At 46.9% G+C, this 25,799-nt stretch overlaps 1 protein-coding gene across 1 annotated transcript; it reads left to right on the top strand.

Moving 5' to 3' along the window:
* Positions 1 to 1,504: 1,504 nt before the first annotated feature.
* On the top strand, positions 1,505 to 25,232 carry LOC119292819. The gene is made up of 6 exons (XM_037571516.1): positions 1,505 to 1,620; positions 20,020 to 20,173; positions 21,679 to 21,799; positions 24,389 to 24,440; positions 24,522 to 24,632; positions 24,715 to 25,232. The coding sequence occupies exons 1-6, from the start codon at positions 1,505 to 1,507 to the stop codon at positions 24,722 to 24,724; spliced, it is 564 nt and encodes a 187-aa protein (XP_037427413.1). The 3' UTR covers positions 24,725 to 25,232.
* The last annotated feature ends 567 nt before the right edge of the window (positions 25,233 to 25,799 follow it).

Below are 25,799 nucleotides of genomic sequence, written 5' to 3'. Positions count from 1 at the left end.
TGCGGGCAACCAAACACACCCTTAGATTCAGGTCTACCCAAACTTTTTTGGTCCACCCAACATTACTCACTTGTCCGACTGACTATTCAAATTAGAGTAGTTTTATTACTTCAATGATGGAATGCATTTTTACTTTTCACCAAAAAGGAAATAAAATTAGATACAAATGTTATTACCACAAAGGGGCAAGCTTCAACGACAAGTCCAGGAACAGGTAGGGCCACCTGCGAAAAAATTGAACTTGGTTATTAAAAAAATGCAATTACCGGAGTTATGTAGGAAATGAACACAAGCTAGAAATTTTACATCATTAGAGACGAAGCATGGACGGCCCACTGGAAAATCACGTACACACAGATCCACAGGCAGAAGTATGCAATCCGAAACCACGGAAAGTGTTGTAAAGGTAAGATGAATTGAATTAACTACACAAGCAAATCAGTAAAAAGCAATTAACCTTGCTTGGAGGAGTATCTGCTTACCATACTGTGTAGGGCCGCCTCGCCTAGAAGGAGAACAACGTTCGCAGAATGCATCACGACGCTTAGCTATTTTAGGAGGATCGGGTTAGGAAATGCTGAAATTTGAGATGGGCCTTAAGCCCATATAGAAATTTCTGAAAAATCTCTAAGGGCCCATGTGGGTTATTGGAACTAGGTGGAGGTGGGAAGTTTAGTTCCACCCCGGAAGTGGAAGAGGAGTTGGACCTCCTTATAATGGTGGCTCTTCTACATGCTATTGGAGCTTGAGAAGAGAAGAGGCCCTCGCGCGCTCCTCCTATGCCGCCCGCCTCGTCATGACGCGTCGCGCCGCGCCGCGCTGTGGGTTGCGGGAATGAGTCGAGCCGATCTCACACCTACGTGCTTCTTTGCCAGTCACTAACGGAGAGTTTCTGACAGCTGGGCCATGATCTGAGACATTGGATCGTGGGCTGTCACGGACTCGGACGTGGGTCGAGCCCACTGAGTGAGTCCTGGATTAAGGGTTCCTTAGACAACCGGACTATATGCATATGCCAGACTGTTGGACTATGAAGATACAAGATAGAAGACTTCGTCCCGTGTCCGGATGGGACTCTCCTTTGTGTGGAAGGCAAGCTTGGCAGTTAGGATATGAAGATTCCTTTCTCTATAACTGACTCTGTGTAACCCTAGCCCCCTCCGGTGTCCATATAAACCGGTGGCGGTGGATTAAGGGGTTCTCTGTAACCCACGTCCCTCCACGCGGCTGCGCCTATATAAGTGTGTGGTGTCTCCTAACCCTAGGCGCCACAATCAGATCACATCTGCTCCACGTGAACCGCCCACCGTCGTTCCTTTGCTGCTGCTGCCGCCGGTGACTCCATCCCGTCTGCTGCGTACACGGTCGATGGGAGAGCAGGTCTCCGAAACCCCGTCACTCCGGTTCCTATACAGGAGAGAGACGAATAGGTTTTTTGGAAGCGACTACGCGACTGCTCGTTGTTCGTCTACTTCCTCTATGTCTGCGCATCTTCATCATCACCATGTCGCAGTCCGACGCCGACAGTCTTGCTGCCGAGAAACTTGAAGCTGACAAGAAGGCCGCCGAGGACGCTGCTACAACCACCGCCGCGGCGGCCTCTGCATGGCCTACTGGAGGGTATAACTCGTTTATCCTGCTCCTATTGTTTTCTGTTTTAGCCATGCTAGCGTTATACGTAGATCTTTCTGCAATTAGCGTAGTATGTCCTTGCTTCATTGAATGTCAATATGCGTTTATTTGTGTCAATGCCATGCTAGTTGTATACTTGTGGATTAAATTAATTGAAAAATTGCCTATTTACTTAGCAATCCAAAAACCTATTATGTGTAGGAATTTTTCGGCAAGTGACTTTGCCGCAGCACTGAAACCGGATAAGTTTACCGGTACATATTTTAAGCATTGGCAGACAAAGACCACTTTATGGCTCACGGCTATGAACGTGTTCTGGGTCACCGGTGTGTCCACAGGAACGATTGCTCCTGAACAGGAGACGGCACTCAGGGAGGCAACCACTGTGTTTCTCGGAGCAGTTCTTAGCGTGATTGGAGATAAATTGGTCGACGCATATTTACATGTGCATGTCGCCAAGGACTTGTGGGAGGCGCTCGAATCTAAGTTCGGGGCCGCCGATGTAGGGAGCGAGATGTATATTATAGAGAAGTTCCACGATTACAAGATGGATGAGAATCGTCCTGTACTAGAGCAGGCTCATGAGATAATATGCATTGTTAAGGAGCTTGAGCTTCTGAAGTGCGAGTTACCGGGCAAGTTTGTCGCGGGCTGCATAATCGCTAAGCTCCCTAATTCCTGGAGGAACTTTGCCACCACTTTGAAACATCAGAGGCGTGAATTCTCTGTGGAGGATGTCATTGGACATCTGAGTGTTCAACAGAATTCGAGGGCAAAGGACTCGCACGGAAAAGGGGGCGAAGGGACTTCTGTTGCCAACATGGTGAAGCAGAGGAACTTCAACTCCCACAAGTTCAAGGGAAAGAACAGTGTCCAATAGAATACCGACTTCAAGAAGAAGGGTAAGAAGAGACCTTCAAGAAGAACAAGAAGGATGAGGGTTGCTTTACTTTTGGTTCGGTTGAACATTGGGCCAACAAGTGCCCAAACAATTTTAAGAAGTCAGTACAGGACTCCAAGTCCGTCAACATGATTATGGGCAACAATGAGAATGGTGCATCTGGGTACGGTAATTTATTTACTGTTTTTTCAATGTTTCAGTCTACCGATTTGTGGGTGGATACAGGTGCAGGTGTTCATGTGTGTGTTGACACTTCATTGTTCTCTTCTTACCAAGTCACAGGCCACGGGTCTGTATTGATGGGGAATGGCGCGAGTGCTTCCGTTCATGGTGTTGGCACGGTCGATCTGAAGTTTACTTCGGGAAGGATCGTGCAGCTGAAGAACGTGCAGCATGTCCCCGCCATCAAGAAGAACCTCGTTAGTGGCTCCCTTCTATGTAGAGAAGAGTTTAAGTTGGTATTCGAGTCTAATAAATTAGTTGTTACTAATTATGGACTATTTGTTGGAAAAGGTTATGAGAGCGGAGGGATGTTCCGCCTTTCCCTTGCAGATTTCTGTAATAAAGTCGTGAACCATATTCATTCGAGTGTTAATGAATCTGAAGTTTGGCATTCACGTCTTTGTCACATAAGTTTCGGTGTTATGACGCGGCTAGCTAAGTTGGATTTAACCCCGAGTTTCACTTTAGCCAAAGGTTCTAAGTGCCTTTCATGTGTGCAAGCTAAGAAACCTCGCCAGCCTCACAAGGTTGCGGAGGAGAGACACTTGGCACCATTAGAACTCATAAATTCTGATCTTTGTGAGATGAATGGTGTGTTGACTGAAGGTGGAAAGAAATACTTCATGAAAATGATAGATGATTCCACTAGATATTGCTATGTACATTTGTTAAATACTGAAGATGAGGCTCTACACTACTTTAAAATCTATAAGGCAGAAGTTGAGAATCAACTTGAAAATAAAATTAAACAAGTCCGGTCAGATCGTGGTGGAGATTACTTCTCAAGTGAGTTTGATTCCTTTTGTGCGGAACACGGAATTATTCATGAGAGGACGCCTCCCTATTCTCCCCAGTCCAACGGGGTTTTCGAGCAGAAAAACCATACTCTACTGATCTGGTTAACGCCATGTTAGATACATCGGGTTTATCCAAGGCATGGTGGGGGGAGGCTATATTGACGGCATGTCATGTCCTGAATAAAGTTCCGACAAAGGATAATGAGATCACTCCCTATGAGAAATGGGCAAAGAGAAGAACAACACTCTCGTACTTGCGTACTTGGGGCTGTTTGGCGAAAGTCAACATGCCGATCCCTAAAAAGCGTAAGCTTGGTCCCAAGACTATGGACTGCGTTAATTTGGGCTACGCTAAGAACAACGTTGGCTATAGATTTCTAGTAGTGAAATCTGAGGTACATGACCAGAAGGTCGGTACAATTATGGAGTCTAAGGATGCTACATTCTTTGAGGATATTTTTCCTATGAGAGATATGCAAAGCACTTCTAGACAGGAATCTGAGGAGACTCCTGAGCCTGCCATTCCTATGGAATATTATGAACGAACACATGATGAAAATCCTGAGGAGGATGACAAGGAAACCCTTGGTAGGGGCAAGAGGCAAAGGACTGCAAAGACCTTTGGTGATGATTTCTTCGCGTACCTCGTGGATGATACTCCCACTTCTATTTCAGAAGCGTATGCCTCTCTAGAAGCAGACTACTAGAAGGATGCGGTCCGTAGCGAGATGGATTCCATCATGGCTAACAGGACATGGGAGATCACTGAGCATCCCTATGGTTGCAAACCATTGGGATGTAAGTGGGTGTTCAAGAAGAAGCTTCGGGCCGATGGTACGATTGAAAAGTACAAGGCTAGGCTTGTGGCCAAGGGCTATGACCAGAAAGAAGAGGAAGATTTCTTCCATACTTATTCACCTGTGGCTAGACTGACCACCATTCGAGTATTACTCTCGTTGGCGGCCTCGCACGGTCTTCTCGTCCACCATATGGATGTTAAGACGGCTTTTCTGAATGGAGAGCTAAACAAGGAAATCTACATGCAACAACCAGATGGCTTTGTGATAGATGGTTAGGAAAGAAAGGTGTGTAGGTTGCTGAAATCTTTATATGGCCTGAAGCAAGCACCTAAGCAATGGCATGATAAGTTTAATACGACTCTAACATCTGTTGGCTTCATTGTTAATGAAGTTGACAAATGTGTATACTATCGCCATGGCGGGGGCGAAGGAGTCATAATGTGCTTGTATGTTGATGACATACTGATATTCGGAACCAACCTCAAAGTCATTGAGGAGGTTAAGTCATTTCTGTCTCAGAACTTTGAGATGAAGGACCTTGGTGTGGCTGATGTTATCTTGAACATCAAGCTGCTGAGAGATAATGAGGGTGGGATCACAGTTCTGCAATCCCATTATGTTGAGAAGGTGTTGAGCCGTTTTGGATATTCGGACTACAAACCATCTAAAACACCATATGCTCCTAGTGTGTTGGTCCGAAAGTTCGAAGGCACAGCTAAGGAACAACTGAGATACTCTCAAATCATTGGTTCACTCATGTACCTAGCAAGCGCAACGAGGCTTGACATCGCGTTTGCTGTGAGCAAACTGAGCCGGTTTGTTTCCAATCCGGGTGATGTACATCGGCATGCTATTGAGAGAGTTATGCACTATCTGAAAGGTACTATGAACTACGAACTTCACTATACCGGACACCCGTCGATACTTGAAGGGTATAGTGATGCGAATTGGATCTCTGATACTGATGAGATGAAGGCCACAACTCGGTATATGCTTACTCTTGGAGGTGGCGCTGTTTCCTGGAAGTCTTGCAAGCAAACGATCTTAACGAGATCAATGACGGAAGCAGAATTAACAGCATTAGACACATCTGGTGTCGAAGCAGGATGGCTTCGTGATCTTTTGATGGACTTGCCATTGGTTGATAAACCGGTTCCAGCTATCCTTATGAACTGTGACAATCAGACTGTCATCACCAAGGTGAAGATTTCAAAGGACAACATGAAGTCCAACAAACACATAAGAATGAGATTAAAAGCTATCAGAAAATTAAGAAACTCCGGAGTGATAGCGTTGGAGTATGTCCATATGGCTAAGAATCTGGCAGATCCCTTTACAAAAGGGCTATCACGTGTTGTGATAGATATTGCATCAAGGGAGATGGGTATGAGACCCACATGAGTTGCCATGGTGGTAACCCAACCTATGTGATCGGAGATCCCGTGAAGTAGGACCTGGGAAAACAAGCCAGTGGAGAAATGATGAGAGTACATATATTAACCCACTCTGTTGGAGATGCAATACTCTCAATAATGTATGGAAGGGTGACTATTGTCTTAATGTGTTCCGAGGCGTATGTAGGCAAGATGCTATCCTACAGAGCGATCTTTGGAGGAACACACCTATATGAGCCTGACAGCTGGTCACAGTCTATGAGATTGGGATGATCTCTAGTAAGCTCATGAATAGGCCAAGAGTGTGACTTATATGCTCCACCCGAGGGGTCAGCCTTCGGCAGCCTATTACTAGTAAGACATGTGGTGAAGCTTCTTTACGCCAAATTGACAATTCAAGGCATAGTCCATTGTTTAGTTGTGAAGGAGTGCAGCTACTTGCTCTAGGTGAAGCTCAACCTTAACAGGTCTTCACTGAAACACTAATATATCGAAACAGCAATTGGAAAAGAGGACACAATGGACCCTCGAGATCTGGTGGGGGATTGTTGAAATTTGAGATGGGCCTTAAGCCCATATAGAAATTTCTGAAAAATCTCTAAGGGCCCATGTGGGTTATTGGCACTAGGTGGAGGTGGGAAGTTTAGTCCCACCCCGGGAGTGGAAGAGGAGTTAGACCTCCTTATAAGGGTGCCTCTTCTACATGCTATTGAAGCTTGAGAAGAGAAGAGGCCCTCGCGCGCTCCTCCGCCGCCGCCCGCCTCCCCACGCCTCGCCTCGCCTCGTCACGACGCGTCGCGCCGCGGGTTGTAGGTTGCGGGAATGAGCCGAGCCGAGCTCACACCTACGTCGGATCATGGGTTGTCACTAACGTAGACTTTCTGACAGCTGGGCCACGATCTGAGACGTTGGATCATGGGTTGACACGGACTCGGACGTGGGTCGAGCCCACGTCTCTCCACGCGGCTGCGCCTATATAAGTGTGCAGTGTCTCCTAACCCTAGGCACCATGATCAGATCACATCTGCTCCACGCGAACCGCCCACCGTCATTCCTTTGCTGCTGCTGTCGCTGGTGACTCCATCCCGTCCGCTACGTACACGGTCGACGGGAGAGCAGGTCTCCGAAAGCCCGTCTCTCCGGTTCCTGTACGGGAGAGAGGCGAATAGGTTTTTGGGAAGCGACTACGCGACTGCTTGCTGTTTGTCTACTTCCTCTACGTCTGCACGTCTTCATCATCACCATGTCGCAGTCCGACGCCGACCGTCTCGCTGCCGAGAAATTTGAAGCTAACAAGAAGGCCGCCGAGGACGCTGTTGCCGCCACCACCGCCGCAGCCTCTGCATGGCCTACTGGAGGGTATAACTCGTTTATCCTGCTCCTATTGTTTTCTGTTTTATCCATGCTAGCGTTATACGTAGATCTTTCCGCAATTAGCGTAGTATGTGCTTGCTTGATTGAATGTTAGTATGCATTTATTTGTGTCAATGCCATATTAGTTATAGGGTCCGAATAACTGCCACATGTGTGGCATGGACGGGAACCCGCCCGCACGCCTCGTGTGGCATGGACGGGAACCGGCCCGCACGACCACGTCCGCGCGCACAAAACCACGGCCCGCACGTCCGGTGCGTGGCAACCCCGCCCGCACTGCCCCGTCCGGGCCACACGACCCGCTGCCCGCACGACCCAGCCGTTCCCGTCCTCCGCGCGATCGCCTCTCTCGACTGCCCCCATCGTCCCCCACCTCTCGAACCCCTACCTCCATCGCCGGCCTTCTCTGGTTGCCATGGCAACCAGAGCAGATCCGTAGGGCAAACCCACCGCAAACCACACCCCAACCCTCCCCACCCCCAGCCCCCCACTCCAACCCAGCCCTTCACAGACGATCACCTAAAATCAGGTGAAAATCTCCCTATCTCATCCTTCTCATCCTTCAGGCTGAAAATCTCCCCGATCTTGTACTGGATCCATGCTATAGGGGGGTGGCAACACCAGTAGTTCTGAGATCCAGTAGTTTTGTGATCTACGTGTTGATATTAACTTAAGTTCCTAGTTTAATTGACGCAGGTAGTTGCGTATGAAATGGATGAGTAGGAATCCCTAAAAAGGACAGGAAGGACAATTTTTGGAATGAAGGGGTTGGGAAAACTTAATTGCCACTTGTGTATAACGATAGTTGCCACCTTTCATTGTCAGTAGCTGCCACCTATTTTGACCTGTTGCTTGCCATCCCTATCTTCTATGTGCAAGCAGCAGAAGAATACAATTCTTGTGGATTGTTGATGCCTTCTTGTTCATGCAGTGATTGAGAGCACATCGGAAAGAAGCGAGACACGGAAAGAATGAATCACGAAGATGGCGCTGATGCTTGGGGTTCTCAAAGGCCAGAAACGCCCCCTTGGGATGCATCAGAGTATAGTCAACTCATCTCTGCAGGGCCGTTGCTGCCACTACTAGAACAGTATGCAGGCGTAGGTATGATGCGTGATAACAAAAGAAGAGAACAGTTGCCATCTTCGCAACGATGAAGATGACATTCTACTTATGTCGTACACTCTCATTTTTTCGCAGGTTCTTATGACCAAAACACTCTTAGGGGGCCCTCGTGGCAAGTTCAGTCACAAGGCGCTAACACTAACAAATGTGCGGGCAGCCAACTTCAACTAGCTAGTATGGCTAATCAAGGTAATGCAAAACGAAAAAAGAGCACATACTGCTGTGGACATGAAAAATGAACATGCAAAAAACTGGCAAAAGGACTCATGAGTTATCACGGGTGAAAATGCAGAGCGTTCATGCAGCACGTGGCATCAGGCAGCACCCATGTACCTGCCATCAACGTCATACACAGGTGAGTCCATGAAAAAAGTGAAGTTGCGGATGCTCAATTAGCAGAAGGAGCATAGTTGACATCTACAATTGCCATGAATGGACATCTACAATTGCCATGAATTAAAAACTACACTTGTCATCCCTGGACAACTGTTGTTGCCATCCATAGACACCTGCAGTTGCCATGGAGGAACAACTATAGTTGCCATGCCAGTGCAACTATAGTTGCCATGCCATGGCAACTGCAGTTGCCATGAAGGAACAACTGCGGTTGGCATACCGATGCAACTACAGTTGCCATGCCAGTAAAACTGCAGTTGCCACATCAGGGGCAACTGCAGATGCCGTGCTAGCACAAACTGCATTTGCCATGAATTGACCAACCACTACTATGCTTACAGGTTATTACGCTGGTGGTAACCCGGCAAACGTCTCGTGGCAAGCTTCACAAACTGGAGGTGGAGAACGTCATTTTGGTGTCACAGACCACACAAGATGGTCAAATGCAGCACAACAAGGTAAGGAGAAAAACTGAACCACAAAAACAGCACTACATTTGTTATTTGTAGTTATTTGTAGGCAAAACAGTAGTTGACATGTTTGTTGAACAGTAGCTGCCATGACTGGACAGCTACAGCTGCCATACATGTCCACGCGCCCTCACGGCTTGCTGTTTGAAATGATGTCATGCCAAATCACTCGAAGATGGTGTGATCCGTTGCGATACACATGTTATTCAAACAAAAATCTTAATCTCGTACCTGTTTTTTTTATTACAGGGCCTACAACTACAGTGAACAGCGGCGCGGGGACATCTACTGCGGGGAGCTCTAAGCGCACGGAAGACGCGTTCCACCAGCCAGCAGACAATCATGCCGCAAACAATTTTGAGTCAGAGTCGGGAATGGCAATCATTCAGCAATGCCGACAAGCACCCCTTTGAACACAAGCACTGCCAACACTCAAGTAGATGGAACCGCCGCCGATACTGAAGTGAATGATGAAACTGACGACGACGCACAAGGGGATGAAGATGGTGGGCAATCAGAGATCATGGTACCTCAGCCACCGTACATTGGGCAGAGATTTGAATCGTTCGAAGAAGCAAAGGAATACTACCAGACATATGCAAAGTTCCATGGATTTGCGGTCAACACCAAGTACCATAGAAAAATTAAGAAAACTAACGAGTACAGCAGAGGTGAGATGAGGTGCCACAAGGCACGGAGGAACAAGAAGGGGAAAGGTGTTGTGCCTGTCGTTCCGGAATGAAAGAGAGGTATCATTCTCAAGACTGAGTACCCCGTCCGGTGTAAGCTAAACATAGATGGAGGACAGTGGGTGGTCAATGAGTATTTTGACGAGCACAACCACCAACTCATAAAGAAGTTCGACCTGGTAAAATTTCTGACCGCCCACACAGGGTTCACCCCCGTCGAAAGGCAATTCGTAAAGCTGCTACATGATTGTAACGTCGGTCCATCAAGAATGGTACAGATACTATCTCTCATCCACAGCAAAAAGGGGAAACTGAGTAGCATGCCGTACATACCAGCTGACGTCACAAACCTACAGGCCAAGTACCATAGAGAGAGCAAGTTGGCAGACATAGAGGCCACAATTGCCTACTTCGATGAGAAAGCGAAGGAAGATCCAGATTTCTTCTACAGGATAAGGTTGGACGATGAGGACCGTGTCAGGAACATGTATTGGGTGGATGGTGCTGCAAGGAGAGCCTACAAACATTTCTAAGATTGCATTTCATTCGACGCGACGTACCTCACCAATATGTACAAGATGACATGCGCTCCGTTCATAGGAATAAATAACCAAAATCAGTCGTTGCAGTTCAGCTGCTGGCTCGTCCGAAACAAAGACACGGATGGGTACGTTTGGCTGTTCAAGACCTTCTTGGAGTGCATGGATGGACTTGCTCCGATGAACATAATAACAGACCAAGATTTCAGCATGCGTGCAGGCATAGAGGAGGTCTTTCCGTTGGCAGTGCACAGACACTACAGGTGGCACATTATAAAGAAGGCTGAGGAGACGCTAGGACCGTTCTTTGCTGACCTTCCAGAGCTGCACAAGGCATTCGAGCTGTGCGTGGACCACAGCTTGACGGTGAAGGAGTTTGAAAGGAGCTGCATGGCCATGATTGAAACACATCAAGTCCAAGACAACGAGACGCTTGCTAACCTGTGCGAGAAGCGAATGTACTGGGTGCCGGCCTACTTCATGCAGTGCTTCTTCCCATTTCTGCAGACTACGCAGCGCAGCGAGGGGTTCAATACTGTTTTGAAGCGGTACGTCAGCCCTGGAAACTCATTGCTACAGTTTGCCAAGCAGTACACAACTTTGCAACAAAAAATTCTGGGATCTGAGCTACAGCAAGAAGCAACCACAGCACTAAAGCAGCCAAAATTGCTAATGTATTTACCGATGGAGAGGCAAATGAGCAAGATATACACCAACAAGATCTTTAACAAGTAAGTCAGTTGCGTTACAGTCTTATTTGCAGAAAAAGCACATAGGCAGTAGGTGCCTTATAGAGTGCAATGCAGTTGCCATGATATTATGCAGTTGCCATGTTTAATGAAATACTGTTTGCCATGCTTACTCAGCTGCAGTTGCCATGTTCAATAAAAATTCTGTTTTGCCATGCTTGCTCGGGTGCATTTTCCTTGTTGAATGAAGTGCAGTTTCCATGTTTAATGCACTGTGCTTCCATTGGGGCATGTTGGCATGCAACTGCCAATGTCAACTGGAAAAATGTTATATTGGCGACACATATGCTGAAATGCAGTTGCCATGTTTAATAAAGTGAATCTGCCATGTTTTTTGAAATGCAACTGCCATGTTTAGCCAACTGTAGATGCCATGTTTAAATAAAAGGGCAGTTGCCATGTTTTATGCAATGTGCTTCCATTGGGGAATGTTGGTGTGGAAAATGACGATGTCCAGTTGAAAATGTACTACAATTGCCATGTCTAGTGTGCTCCAGTTGCCATGTCTAGTGTGCTGCATTTTCCATGTCTAGTGTACTGCATTTGCCATGTCTAGTGTACTGCATTTGCCATGTTCAACGTACTATATTTGCCATGTTCAATGAACTATGTTTGCCATGTTCAATCAAAAATGTATTTCTATTTACATGACAACATAAGGTGGTACAAGAAAAAAGCACGATAGTTTAACAGAAAATACACAAAACTTGCAAATTCCAGGAAGAAATAAAGTGTGCCAGCATGTTCACGGCTTTCCAGGTGGACGAACATACGTTCAAGGTGTGTTCTATTTTGGGCATGTCAGATTCAGAACCTGAAGACCCGGACAAAGGAAGGAACTACTTCGTCAAAGCCTCGATAGGCGAAGGCGAGTACTACTGCCAATGCTGCAAGTTTGAACGGGACGGCATTATGTGTTGTCACATACTAAAAGTAATGGACATGAACATTGTGACACGGATGCCCCGCCATTTCATAAGGCGGCGATGAACTTGGGACGCTGACGACGTGTTGGCACCACAGACAACACACGCAGTTCTGGCTGTGCATGACGAGAGACCTGAGTCAACCGTGGAAGCCGTGAGGCACGTTGTGCTGACAAAGAACTATGCTGAGCTAATTGATGAAGCGTGCAAGAGTGATGAGACAGCGAGAGTCGCGGAAAAACACAGGAAGGCACTGAAAAGAGAGCTTGATGAGATCAAGAAGAGGAAAGCTGAGGAAGCCTTACACCGGTTCCCCCGCACATCAAGTGTGCCTTCATCCACGGGGCCATCATCTGAAAACTCGGAGATAGGATCTGGAACAGCAAGCACGCAGACCCAGGTCAGGAACCCACCCCGTTCCATCACAAAGGGTCGTCCAAGAGAGATAAGGTACAAGTCAGGATTGGAGATTCAAGCAAAACACAAGAAAACGAAGAAAGGGGTGGGCAATCCATGAGCAAAAATTGGGGCGACGTGACTTGGTCCTTGTGGACATTTTGTTTTGTACCCTAGATGATGAGAATATTTTTTTAAGATTGCGAGAATGACTCTTGAGGGGCATCGGAAGTGGAAGGAAAATTCATTGAGTGGATAAATGCAGTTGCCATGTTATGGGTACTTAATCTGCCATGTTATGTGTAGTTAATCTGCCATGTTATGTGTAGTTAGTCTGCCATGCTATTTTATACTAAATATGCCATGCTATTTTATACTAAATATGCCATGCTAGTTGTACTGCATCTGCAATTTCAGTTGTACTGGATCTGCCATGTTAGTTGTACTGTATCTGCCATGTTAATTATGCTGGATCTCCCATGTTGTTTGTACTGTATCTGCCATGTTAGTTGTACTGAAAATATGCCACGGTATTTGTAATGACTCTGCATGGCATATATTTCCATGACAATACGACGCGGTTTATAGACACATAGTGTATTGTGTGCAATGTATAGGAAACAAGTTGGAAAAGGCGTAACGTGCATAAACCGCAACAAAGGTTGTGGCTACATGATCAAACCTACCATGCTAGCCAGTGAAGTTAGTGATGAAATAGAAGAAGCAAGACGTCCAAATGAACAACGACAATGACATTCGCTAACCATGTCTGATGAAATACATTTGCCATGTTTTAAAACATCATGACGCATTCGAAACAGCAAACGGGTGATACAAACAATGAAACCATAGTAATAATGATAAACATAAAAAACATATCTGCTGTCACGCCTAAGTAGGTTCACATCCACACATATATTACAGAAACTATTCAAATGTCGCTCACACACCACCACTACATAGTAGCCTACGCGGGGTTGCAGTCATAACATAGCACACGAACATAGTTTTTGACGAGAACAAAAGAGATAGTACCTTACATTCCTCGGCAACAGAATGTAAGGTATGCGTCCGGTGTGTATCGCCGCATGATCACTTGTACCTCTTGATGACTTTCTTGACAGCTTCCTCCACAAACTCGCGTGCTCCGGACCGCTTGTTGAAATCTTCATTCGTCAACCAGTTCCATGTGTGGATTTTCCGGAGCTCAATGACCGTTGCAGTTGTGATAGCGGGGACAATTCTGCCTTCCCACTTTGCAAAGTATTCCAGCGCGTGAAAGCCACAGTCCGTCCTGCATGAGAAAAAGAGTCAGGTGAACACGCAAAAAGGACAGACGTAGCAAAAGATAGACTTCAATTCAGATGTGGCAACAAAAGAGGGGTTGGATTGATGTAAATGGCACATGAAGGAGGGGGTTAAGAAATTACGTGTTCCCTTGCTTCGTAGTCGCCACATACTCAGTCGGGAAATGCCTGATCTGCATCTTTGAATGTTCGTAGTGACGGTTCCATGTCTCTTTGAGGTTGTTGATGAAGAATTCGGCATGCGTAGTAAGGTCTGCATCAGCTTCCGAACGGATTGAATCGAGCACCTCAAAACATTGGTTCTTTAGGTCAAGACAGATGGCATAGTGGTGACCACACTTGTCTTGTTGGTCATGTGGTGCAAGCTCCTGGAACATGGGGAACATGACCTGCATTTAAAAGTGAAGAAATGAGAAGCAGAGTTCACATAAAGAACAGCAGAGGGACAAAAAAATTAGAATCACGTAGAATGTTTGGTTATGGGTGGGGATAGTTGAAAGAAAGTTGCCGTCCATGTATGAACAAAATGTGTCGTGTATTTTACTATCAAGTTGCCACATAGTTTGCACGGGATGCAAAAGTCAAGATGACAGTGTGCACGGTAGCTGTTGCCACATGAAAACATCTGCCACATAAACACAAGTGCAGATGATGGCAAAAAACCACACCATGTGAAAAAACAGTGCAGAAAGGGGAGGAGTACTCACATATTTCTTCAGTGTGAGCTTGAATTCACCGAGGTTGAGCAAAATTCTTCCTCGGGATTTTGTGGTGGAAGTCACCATCCCATATTTTGCAGGTCACACTATAATGCATGATTATCTTGTCGGCACACACATCCATATGATTGTTGATGTAGTCGATCCCGCATGCAACTGCATTCGTCGACATTTTACCGTTTGGCCTCACGGACTCGGCAAGATCACCCAGGTCGACGTATGTCGCTCCGCATTGAATGACTTTGGTTCTGTCCAAACATGAGCTGTATGAAAATGATATAACATGGAAGGATCATGCCTACTAAGTAAAAAATATATGAAAGAACTAAAACGTAAGCGGATCGTGTATAGGAAGTACGAAGAAGATGAATGGTAAAAAAGGAGCAAAGCAAAATGAGATATTATGGGGTGTGGTCATTTACGCTTTCAGCTCCTTCATGTGCTTGCTGCTGGCCCTCGCATTTCCAAACCGCTTGACGATATCGTACAGTTGGGTCTGTTCCTTAGTGGCCCTGAATTCGGGCTCGTAGTCTTCCGCAGGAGGTGGGTGAACTACCCTCTGCTGCCTCACAGAACTAGGAGTGGCACTCCTAATGGTATCCTCAGATACCGTATCTGCAGGCACGTTGGAACTTGATTGCCCTTGCCCTCGTGAGGACCTCCTATGCAATGTTGCCTCCTCGATCATGCGGTAAGCTTCGTCAAGTGACGGTGAAATCTCCTCAGGGGTGGCTGCAATGATAAAAAAATAAAAAGTGTGTTAGGATACCTAGAAAATCAAAAACAGATGGATTGTGAGGAGATAGGGTGCATGATGTGAGATTGTAGGCAGAAAAAGTGGAGCAGTTGCCATGTGTGGTCCAACTACAGTGGCCATGTCATGGCAACTACAATTGCCATGTAGTTGCACTGTAGTTACCATCTAGTTGGACTGTAGTTGCCATATCACAGCAACTACAGTTGCCATGTTGTGTCAGCTGCACTTTCCTTGTGATTGCCGTATGAAAAAATGCAGCATGGAAACAAAAAATGCAGTTGACATGGTGTGGCAAATCCAGTTGCCATGTGTAATGCACTGTATTTGCCATGTGACAGCAACTACAATTGCCATGTTGAATCAACTTCAGTTGCTACGTGGTTGCCCAAATGTTAAATGCAGCATGGCAGCAAAAAAATGTATGTGACATGGTGCATCAAATCTAGTTGCCATGTCATCACATGTCAGTTGCCATCACAAGTGAGAACCCCCCAGCTTTCTTGACAATCTTCTTGTTTGGGCTGTAGGGGACACCGACATTGACTGGGAGCCTGGAAGTGCGCAGATTTATGCTGGGGATTTCCAATGCGGGTAAAGGCGAAGTCTGCTCCGGGTGTTCACCTGCGTCACTCGTGCCCGGCTTGACACCTGCATCAGTTGTGCTCCGGTCTTCCGGTTTCTCCATCACATTGCTTTTGGCAGGTGGCGGGAACAGTGTGGACGCAGGAACATAACCAGACTCGTCTCTCCTGCTCCTAGCTACAGCCGATGCGTTGGGTATGTCTGTTGGTTGCTTGCGAGGGCTACGGTGCCTAGGTGGAAGACCAGCACGCGAAACAGTCGCCTTAGCAGTATCTGCACCGACAGGAGCTGGAGCTGTTGTGCCAGGACTCTCACCTGTAGATGGCATATCCTTGTGAACTGCCGCCTCGGCCGCTTCTGTCGTGGACACAGGAGTGCCACCACGCACGCGCTTGGAATCAGTGTCAGATGAGCGGGAATCTTCCTTGCTTAGGTTCGTCTCGGGAGCGTCCACTTCAACGCTTGCTGATGGGGTGGCATGGCTCACAGCAGCATCCTTCATTGCCAGTAGAGTTGGCAATATTCCAGCTGTCCTGGCAGATACCGACTCGTCACTCCCCGATGTATGGATGCCTATTGTTCTAGCCTGCACATCTGCAGCCGGCGGAGATGGTCGGCCACTTGCATCAGAGTTGGTGGGAGCGATCAACGGTGCAGCAGCAGTATTGTCGCCTGGTGCCTCATGTACATCTGAGTTGCCCCCTGTTGACAACTTTGAATGTAGGCGTTCGAGCGGGTCCTTACTGATATGCTTGTCCCCGCGCATAGTGGTCTTCTTCACCCTGCAAAAAAAGCACATGAAAAAGGTATTGAAAAATGAACAAAAATATGTTTGCCATGGTAGAAATCTTTAAAAAATGAAAAACAAGTGGAAAAGCTGGTAGTTGCCATGTAAGGGGGACGTGAGTGGCCATGTGTCATAATTAGCAGTTGCCATCCAGCAGCAGTTGGGATGTTAGCCAACTTGAAAGAATGATAAGAATGTCTGATCTGCCATGAATGCAATTTCAAACCTAGGTGTGGGATGAGCTCACAAGCCAACGAAAAAAATGGCAGTTGCCATTAGGTACAGTAAGAGTTGCCATTTGGCTTAGATGCCAGTTGCCATGTAAAAACCAATATGAGTTGCCATACACTTTAAAATGAAGGAAGGAATCATTTGGAAAAACAGCAGTTGCCGCGTGGGGGACGATGACAGAAGACCATGTGACAAGCTAAACGGATGCATTGGAAAATCAAGAAAATATAGCGCTATGTCAATGAAAGCACATGGAGAAACCTACTTCTTGACTGGCTTCCTCAGGTCTGGCAACACGACAGGATCCCCGGTGTTGGTCGTCGTCGTACGAGGAGAAGACCTGGTGGAAGGGGTGTCACCAGCAATGGGGGCACCTTTGTTCAAGCAAGCAGAAACACGGTTTGGCGTTGGTGCCTGTTTCTTCGTAACTGCTCGTCCACCAGCGGTCGGCTCGCTGCACGTATGAGTTGGAGGAAAAAAAAGGTGGCAATTGTCAGACAACAAACTCATTACCGCGCTTGACAAAAAACAAGGCAAGAAATGGATGAGACTGTTCCAAGAAAATAGACACAGTAAAAAAATAAAATTAAAGTCGAACCTCCTCCTGGCAGCTACAGGATCGGTCCTAGACCTCTTGCCACGAGAACCCTGCCCACCATCTCCTGGAGCCCTCCCCCTCCTTGATGGCAACACCCCCTCGCCTCTCGCAGCCGTATGTTCTTTGACTTTCTCCGGTGGGGGGACATCTGTTGCATCCTTGTCCTTGTTACCACCTGCGCGAACTTCAGCATGTTCATCATCATCGGTGTCCTGTTGCACGTTCTCCATTTCATCATCGTCATCCTTGCTGAGGCCAGCATCTCCATCCAGATCATCTTGTGTGTCATCGGGCTCTTGTGAACTGTTGTAGTCATACCGGCCACGGCAACCGGTTGGCCGATGTGTACGTTCTGGGACAAATGAAGTGAACTGCCTCGCAACCGCGTCACTGTCAGAGCCACTGAGAGACGTCCACCCCTCAACCAACTTCCCGAGCAAGCCGTTCATTCTGGATGCAAACTGCCCAATTAGATGCTCAACAGGTGCCCTCGCATGTGCACGAAACAAGAAGCATCAACAACCACCCATATTGCAGTCACTTGCGCGACATCAATAAATAATCCACGGCAAACCATAGATGTACATATTTTGATTACCTCAGTAGGGCAAGACGGAGCTGAGTGCATGTCCATCCACTTTCCAAAGTTTTGAGGCCCCCCAAACACGCTGTAGTCTATAGCATGCTTGGCCATCAGCTAGAAAAGACAAAAAATAGCAAGGATGTAAGAGATAGAAGGTAAGTTTCAACACAAATGAAAAGAGTTCCCTTGTGGGGTGAAACATGGATACAATATGCAGACAGCCATGGATAACAAAAGGTGGTCATCCCTTATGAACCACGGACGGTTCCCTCATGTCAAATTTGTAAGCATGCCGTGTGGAGAGAGAAACCAAAGCTAACCTGCAGTTTTCCATATTTGGTATCAGTTACCCTGTCTGCGGCAAGCACAACCTTGACAGCATTGATAGTCCATGCAGAAACAGCAAACTTGTGCGTAGGCGGCGGGCCTCCTACCCCAGTGAAATCCACGGTGGACAGATCAAGACAGTCGACATACATGAGCTGATTTAAAACAATTTTACAAAGAAAGAAATATCAGTTGCCGTCATGGGTACTTTGTAGTTAAAAAACAAGATAATGTATGTTCCCATGATAATCAAGTTGATGTGCATGGAAAAGAATGGAATAAAAAAAGAAGTTGCCTTCTGTATGTGCTAGTTGCCATCATGGTGTGAAGGCAATTGCCATATTGCTAAGATGGCAGTTGCCATCATAGTCCGATAACAGTTGCCATACTAATATGATGGCAGTTGCCATATTGTCATTATAACAGTTGCCATATTGTCATTATGGCAGTTGCCATCTTGTTATGATCAGGTTGACATGCATGAATAAAAGTGTGTTATAAAACAGTGTTCACAGAAAGAACTGGTAAAAAATACCATTAAATGCAGTCGACAACCCTTTTGGTACATCTTGCTTGAGAATGCATCGTGGAGGAAGTCGGCAATAAACTTGCACCAATTCATGTTCTTCACATTTTTCAGATCCGCCTGCACCACACAAAATTTCAGGGCAAGAAGGTTGCCGCATCAGAAATCTAAAAATGGAAAAAACATCAAAAACACTGGCAGTCACTAACTTTACACATGACATCGGAGCCGAAAGATTGAAGGAAAATAAAGTAGTAAAGATGGATCATTCACCAGGATGGGGAAGCATTTGTTGCTTGGGCGAAGAGAGGTGGTCGGCGCGAAAACAGCTGAGATGAGGTACATGAGTAGCTTCATCTTGAAAACATCTCCATGCGTCGTCATGGCCTGCAGCGAATCTGCCACTGCAGACGTGTTCGGTATGGATTCCGACCCAGGAAACAAACGGGGGAACAGCGCTTCCTCGATCTCATTGTTGACCTCGTACGGGACTTTGATATGTCCACGAGGCACGCCCAGAGTGCAGAACACGGATTCCTCGTTCAACGGGAGTGTTCCACGTCCCGGAATCACGAACTCCCTGGAGGCGGGCTCGTAGATCTCAGCAAGCCAGTCGCATACAGGGTTGACAAGGTTCGTGCACCGGACAGCCATCATAGACTGCATACCCATCTCAGCAGCAGCCCCCTTCTGATCGTCGGTGAATTTGTCAGTCAACGCAGTCAGACGTTCTTGGGAGGCTCTGTTGCGAATACGTTTCTTCTTCTGCAAAAAATAGACAATAAGTGATCAGTTGTTGCCATGTTTTGCAATGTCATGAAATTTTAGTCCCTGTCAGACGAATGCAAGCTCGAGGTGTCAACTAGTAACATAAAGCAGGATTGAGGGGGGATGTGTGAACATTTACCTCATCACCCTCTTTTATCCGTCCAGTTGCCCGATTACGCTGTGGTGGATCCATGAAATCATCATCATCGTTTTGATGATCGCCACGAGCCATTCTGCTGAGATAGGGACAGACCAAATTGTCATGGTGGAAATGTAAATGCAAGAGGTAAGCAGTTGCCACCTTACAGAAAATATCAACTAGTGAATGCAGAAAAAATAACATATGTATGACATCTGACAGAATTGATATGCAAATTTGGTTGCCACATTATGCAGCCAGTTTGCCACACTGTCGTATCTGCAGAATGGCAACAAACAGTGTGTTCACATTCTATTTGCCACATGAATATACTATCCAAGTGGCAACAGGCACACTTGAAGTGCACATTAGTTGCCGTCCAGTGCAGTTGGCTGCTGAAACTGCATTGACTACAGATTGTGGCGACTATCACAATGTGGTAACTACCACAAATCATTCAGAAAAATTTGATGCCACAATGAAAAAGCATGTTAGTGGCTACTATCACAGTAATTCAGCAAATTCAGTTGCCACATGGAAGAGCGTGTGTGTGTGGCAACTATCACAGTCATTCAATAAAAAAAGTTGCCCCATACGAAAGCTTATATGTGGCAACTATCACAGTCATTTCAATAATTTGTTGCCGCAAAGGAAAACACGTTTGTGGAAACTATCACATTTGTTCAGGGAGTTAGTTGCCACACAATCATGATACTTAATCAAACCACCAAGTTCGCCTCATACTACAGTTTCAAAACCCAACTAACTAGATCTAGGGTTCAATGGCAACTACCGCGACCTCAAATTCACCCTCAAAGTTCACCCCCGAACTGACTGCAAACACAAATTCCAACCAATGCGCATCAAACAACCCGGGAGACACCTGCCCAATCCATAGGCAAGACTAGTGCGTGCCTCCGAACAAGCATAACCACACCGACGATGCCGCCGCCGCGGCGGCGACGAAACTGCCCAGTGCCACCAAAAACGGCTAGCAGACGACTTCGGCGCCGGCGGGAACGCCGACGCATCACAGAATCGCCTGAATCTCTACGAATCTCGATCGAGGAATCAAACAGGGAGGGAAGGGGGGAAATGCATGAAGGGGTTGCGAGAGTTGTAGCGAGCATTACCTTCAACCCGTAGGCGCTTCGGCGCAGCCGCTCCGTTCCGGCGAGCACCACCGACGGCCGCGAACACCGTCGATTCTTCCGCCTCCGCTGTCGCCTTCTCTCCTCGCCTTCTCCTCCAGTGGTTTGAAATGTGAGTGGGTTGTGCCAGTAACTGCGTGCGGCTGGGTAAATGGAACCGTGCGGGAGAGCGGGCAGAGGTGTGCGACGTGTTTGACGTCAACCGTGGTCGGAGCGTGGCGTGCGGGCGCATAGCGGTTCCACCGCTCGCCTCCGAGTGGCAACCGCTGACCGCGGGATGGCAACCAACGTGCGGACGACCCGACTCGCACACCGCACACGCGCCTCGTCCTACGTGGCGCAGAAAACCGGTCAGTTTGTTCCAAGATTCGTGCAAAGTTGTCAACGGAGATGCTTGCGTGTGGTCGGGATGGTGAACGCCCACACGTGTGGGCGTTAACATTTCCGTAGTTATATACTCGTGGATTAAATTAATCGAAAAATTGCAGGAAATGCTTAGTAGGAGATTGGATTGTACTGAATTGGATTGGATTGGACTGAAGCACTCACAAAGTCTATATCACCGCGATGATGGAGGCGGGCCGGGCAAATGATGCCCCAGAAAACAGTGTCAGTGAGCATGGCAGCACCTGCAGCTGTCAGTGGATAGATGCACGGTAATAGTACTAATAATAAGAAAAATAAAAGAATCGATTACACCCTATACACCATCCAATTTGCGAACCAAAGAATAATGAAATTGACGTGCACAAGAAAAATGCGGCAGAAAGCTCAAAAACAATCGAAACGCTAGAGAGCGGCCCAGAGAAAAGCTCTGGAGGCAAAGAACTACAGTTCAAGGCGCTTGGAGAAAAGGGGAGGTTCTTCCGGCGGCGCGGTTGGGCGATGGCTTTTCCGGTGGATCCGGTGGACAGGTAACTCTGATGCTTTCTTCTTGGGTGCCGGCTATGTCGATTCTGAAACCAAGGTGGCTTGAATTCACGTTGCCAATCTTCCCGGATGAAGCGGAGAGTATGCGGCGGAGAGTGGGGTACGGGATGGTGCAGATACCATCACAGGGCCGCCTGCGAATGGGTCGCGCGGAGCAGGGATGGCGGTGGCGGAGCCTCGGTTGGGAGATTCCGCGGGCAGCTTGGTGAAGGCTCCAACAGAGTACGGGGGGCCGTAGGGGCGGAGATCTACGGCGGGCCGGCGTACAGCGAGAGCGAGGCAGCTAGTGGATATGTCATGGAGGCAGATGCAGGGATCCGGCTCATCTACCGTGCAGCACGGTACTCTGCCGTGCCTTCTTCCTACCCAGGGGTACGCGCTGGTATCAGACCTGGCCAAACGGGCCGGCCCGGCACGGCCCGTGCTAATCGTGCCTGGCCCGGCATGGCCCGCCATGGCACGTTTAATAGCCGGGCCGTGCCGTGCGGGCCCAGGGGCGCTGCTCCTTGGCGCAGGCACGGCCTGATTAGTAAACGGGCCGGCCCGATGGCCCGTTTAGCACGCTGGGCTGCACATTTTCAGCCTGCTGGGCTGGTTTTTAGGCCTATTGGGCTGTATTTTAGGTATATATATATATATATATATATATATATATATATCTAAAAAATATATAAAAAAATTAAACGGGCCGTGCCGTGCCGGCCCGCGTGCCCAGGCTCCAGGCCCAGGCACGGCCCAAGGCGTGCCGCGTGCCGGGCATGGCCCGTTTAGCCCGTGCCGTGCCTGGCCCATGGCGGGCCGTGCCGGTGTGCTCGCGGGCCGCCCTGTTTAGCCCGGCCCGTTTGGCCAGCTATAGCTGGTATGGGCCAGAATATCCCCTAAAAAAAGAAGATATGGGTCAAAGTCCAACCAGCCTAGCAAATCTGATACATCATCACACACCGCTAAAAAAAACCTAATGCATCACACCCCTCATATTAACTAATTAACTATTACTTTTCTAATTCGCAAAAAAATATATTACTTTTCTGAAAAAGTAATTAACTATTATTATTTTCCCTAAAAAATATTATTATCTAAAAAACACCAATTTTGTATCTCGGTCATATATTATGCAGAGCGAATTTTGTATTTTATATTTTCCTTTTTATTACTTATTATTGTTTTATCGGTTGGATTGGTCCTTTTATTTTTATTTTTTGTGCCTTTTGTTTCTCCTCGCAACGTTCGTTGCTTGCGCAGCGGCCTACCAAAAAATAGACCGCTACTAGTTGTTTGGGCTAAATTTATTGAATAATCCTATTTGATAACCTCATATAATTCGTAAAAAGCCCGGATAATCTACATCCATCGGATATTATCGATACCGTATCCGCTACCATATCCGTCGAATATCCGGTTGACCAAAATCCATATCCGGGGGATTCATGTGGCCACAGTTACATGTCCATGGATTGCACGTAATTACAGTTGCACGTTAGTCGGGCGGGCATAAATGTGTTCACATGTTTCTCATAGGTGCTCATAAGGGCAGTGACGGGCATGCATCTGGTGTGCAACTGTAGTGTCACGTGGGCGACGAATATGCAACTCTAGTTACACAAGTAGCACGCAAAAAAGACAAAAAAAACATACTAATCAAACTGATTAAACAATAACAAATCAAAAATAGGAGAAAGAAAAATATTAAGTATTAAAAATCGCTCCGCGTAGAATATGACTCAGATTTAGCAAAACCATTTTTCTAATACGAGTTCATTTTCATTTAAGAATGTTGCTCATGTGTATTGCTACCTCCGTTCCAAATTTTTTGTCTTAGATTTGTCTAAATACAGATATATCAAATCATGTTTTAGTATTAGATATATCTATATCTAGACAAATCTAAGACAAGAATTTTGGGACAGAGGGAGTAAAAGTTAACATTTTATACAATAATAAGTAGGTAATTACTCTCGTTAATCTGTGCATAGATGAACGGCTGGGCTGGTTAGTTCTAATTTCTGATCCATAGGGCCAATACCAATGGGTACGCTGGGTAAGAAGGGACGGCAGAGTACCGTGCCGCTGGGCACGGTAGAGGATCCTCGTCCCAGATGCAGGGGATGGAGCCGTGGCTGGAGACCAGCTTGCTGTGGTTGAAGAGCGTGCCGGTAGTGAGGCTGCAGCATCCGCACAGTCGACGGGGAAAATCCATCCGCAAGCTCCATGGTGGACAAAAAGGTGGTAATAATTGATCCACACTTTTTGCTTCCAATTGTAGTTTGCCCCCCAAGGAGCATTAGAATTGGTCTCTTCGCCAAGTTAACGAAACAGTTCTAAAATCTACTCCCTCCGATGGATTGGAGGGAGTATATAATTAATCAACGATTACAATTTGACAACAATGTGTATGACGCACTTAGGTTCCAGCACACCTGCAAAAGCGGTTTGCGAGGAGCATTATTTTGATCGCTATATATATTGTCAGCGGTGGAATTGGTGTGGAAATTATTTGGGCCAAGGTGGATAGGGTAATGGTGAAGCATCTTTCGCGTAGGATTGAGGCATTCACGTTTTTACTGAATTTACAGGAGATCTGATATCGGTGAAGGCTGGAGTACAGACGCAGAGATCAGTGAAGAGGTTAGTGCAGGTGGGCCTGCAATTGCTTCTTTTCCCTTTCTAAAGAGTAGAGTGGTCACGAAATTTGTGAGCATGTTGCAGGTGCATGAAGGTAGTGATGGAGGGGTTAGTCAAGGGATCAGAGGGGACGAGTGTGCTTCGTGCTGGTGATGTGCATGAGAACCACCAGGGGATGTATATGGCGACGAAAATGTGAGAAGTTGGACCAAACAGTTACACATATCGGTTCTTCTCTGTGAGGCGCGGCACCTAAATCAGAGTGAGTATTTTGCAGGATCGGGTAGACAGGGCTGAGGACGACAAACGAGGCAATGCTGTTGGCTAGCAGGAGATAAAAGTTTTTTTTGTGTGTTGTTTGATAAGGTTAATTGTTTGGGAGTGTACTGAAGAAGTCGGAGTAACACGCCTGCTTGCTGATCGTAGGCAGAGAGACATGAGCAGGTGCCCTGTGTTGAGCTGCCGGAAGTGGTGGGGGAGCATGATCCCGAACGCAGACGAGCCGCCTGCTAGTATGCTGGAGGAGTACGAAGAATCTGGCGTGACATGGCACTGTGACGATGGATCCGAGGATGAAGACCAAGTGTCATCTTGCAAGCTGAAGCGTCGTCGCCTGTAAGACTTCGACGGGAGGTGTACTGTTACACAGTCCGTACACTTTTTTGTTGTTGTTGAGAATACGCAGTCCGTAGCTAGATATCGGTGATTAGAGCACCGGTAATAAGTAGTTATGGACTTATGGGTGGCCACAAGCCCACAACGGTTTTTTGTATGCTGGAATGGGCAAATGTCGGAATGATGTGTCGCTTTGGTGTGCAGATGAAAGCTGTGTGAAGATCCAAAATCGATGCTGGTTGACTAGTTCAGAATAGATGTAACCGGCATATATGCAGCATCTATCATTCTTAAGAAGTTGTTCCCCACTACTCCATATTCTCTCGTCATGCACACGGTTCGCATCATCTATGTGCCACGTCGGCGCCCGTTCTTCTGCTACATCTGCACGTCTCCTGCTGCGCGCGCACGGTTGAGTCAGATAAATCCAGTGCTCGCAGCGTTTTGCACCCTAGCTCCCCAGGGAATCCCAGCCCAATAGCTGGCATGCACATTTATTGTCTCCCTAATTAACTCCCCTCCGATTGATTTGCCATCAAGCTGGTTGTAATGGGAGTATCATAGCTAGTATCATGCATGCCAACTAGGCAACTTTGATGAGGTGGCATAGAATTAAATGAAGTAAGAGAGGGTTGAGTATCATATCATGATAATGTATTATAATAAATGCTACACTAATATGTGTCATACATTGCAATAAACAAAGTCATATATGATACTATCATATGATAATATGCATTAGAGAGG

This window comes from Triticum dicoccoides, chromosome 4B (genome assembly GCF_002162155.2).
Source record: "Triticum dicoccoides isolate Atlit2015 ecotype Zavitan chromosome 4B, WEW_v2.0, whole genome shotgun sequence".
NCBI classification, from domain to species: domain Eukaryota; kingdom Viridiplantae; phylum Streptophyta; class Magnoliopsida; order Poales; family Poaceae; genus Triticum; species Triticum dicoccoides.
The sequence above is the reverse complement of the archived record's forward strand: the minus strand, read 5'-3'. Positions and strand labels throughout refer to the sequence as shown.

Coding starts and splice junctions, on each gene's coding strand:
- LOC119292819 (XM_037571516.1), top strand. CDS start 1,505: ATGTCGCAGTCCGACGCCGACAGTCTTGCTGCCGAGAAACTTGAAGCT. Junction 1,621..20,019: donor TCTGCATGGCCTACTGGAGG/GTATAACTCGTT, acceptor TCGTATCTGCAG/AATGGCAACAAACAGTGTGT. Junction 24,441..24,521: donor ACGCAGAGATCAGTGAAGAG/GTTAGTGCAGGT, acceptor AGCATGTTGCAG/GTGCATGAAGGTAGTGATGG.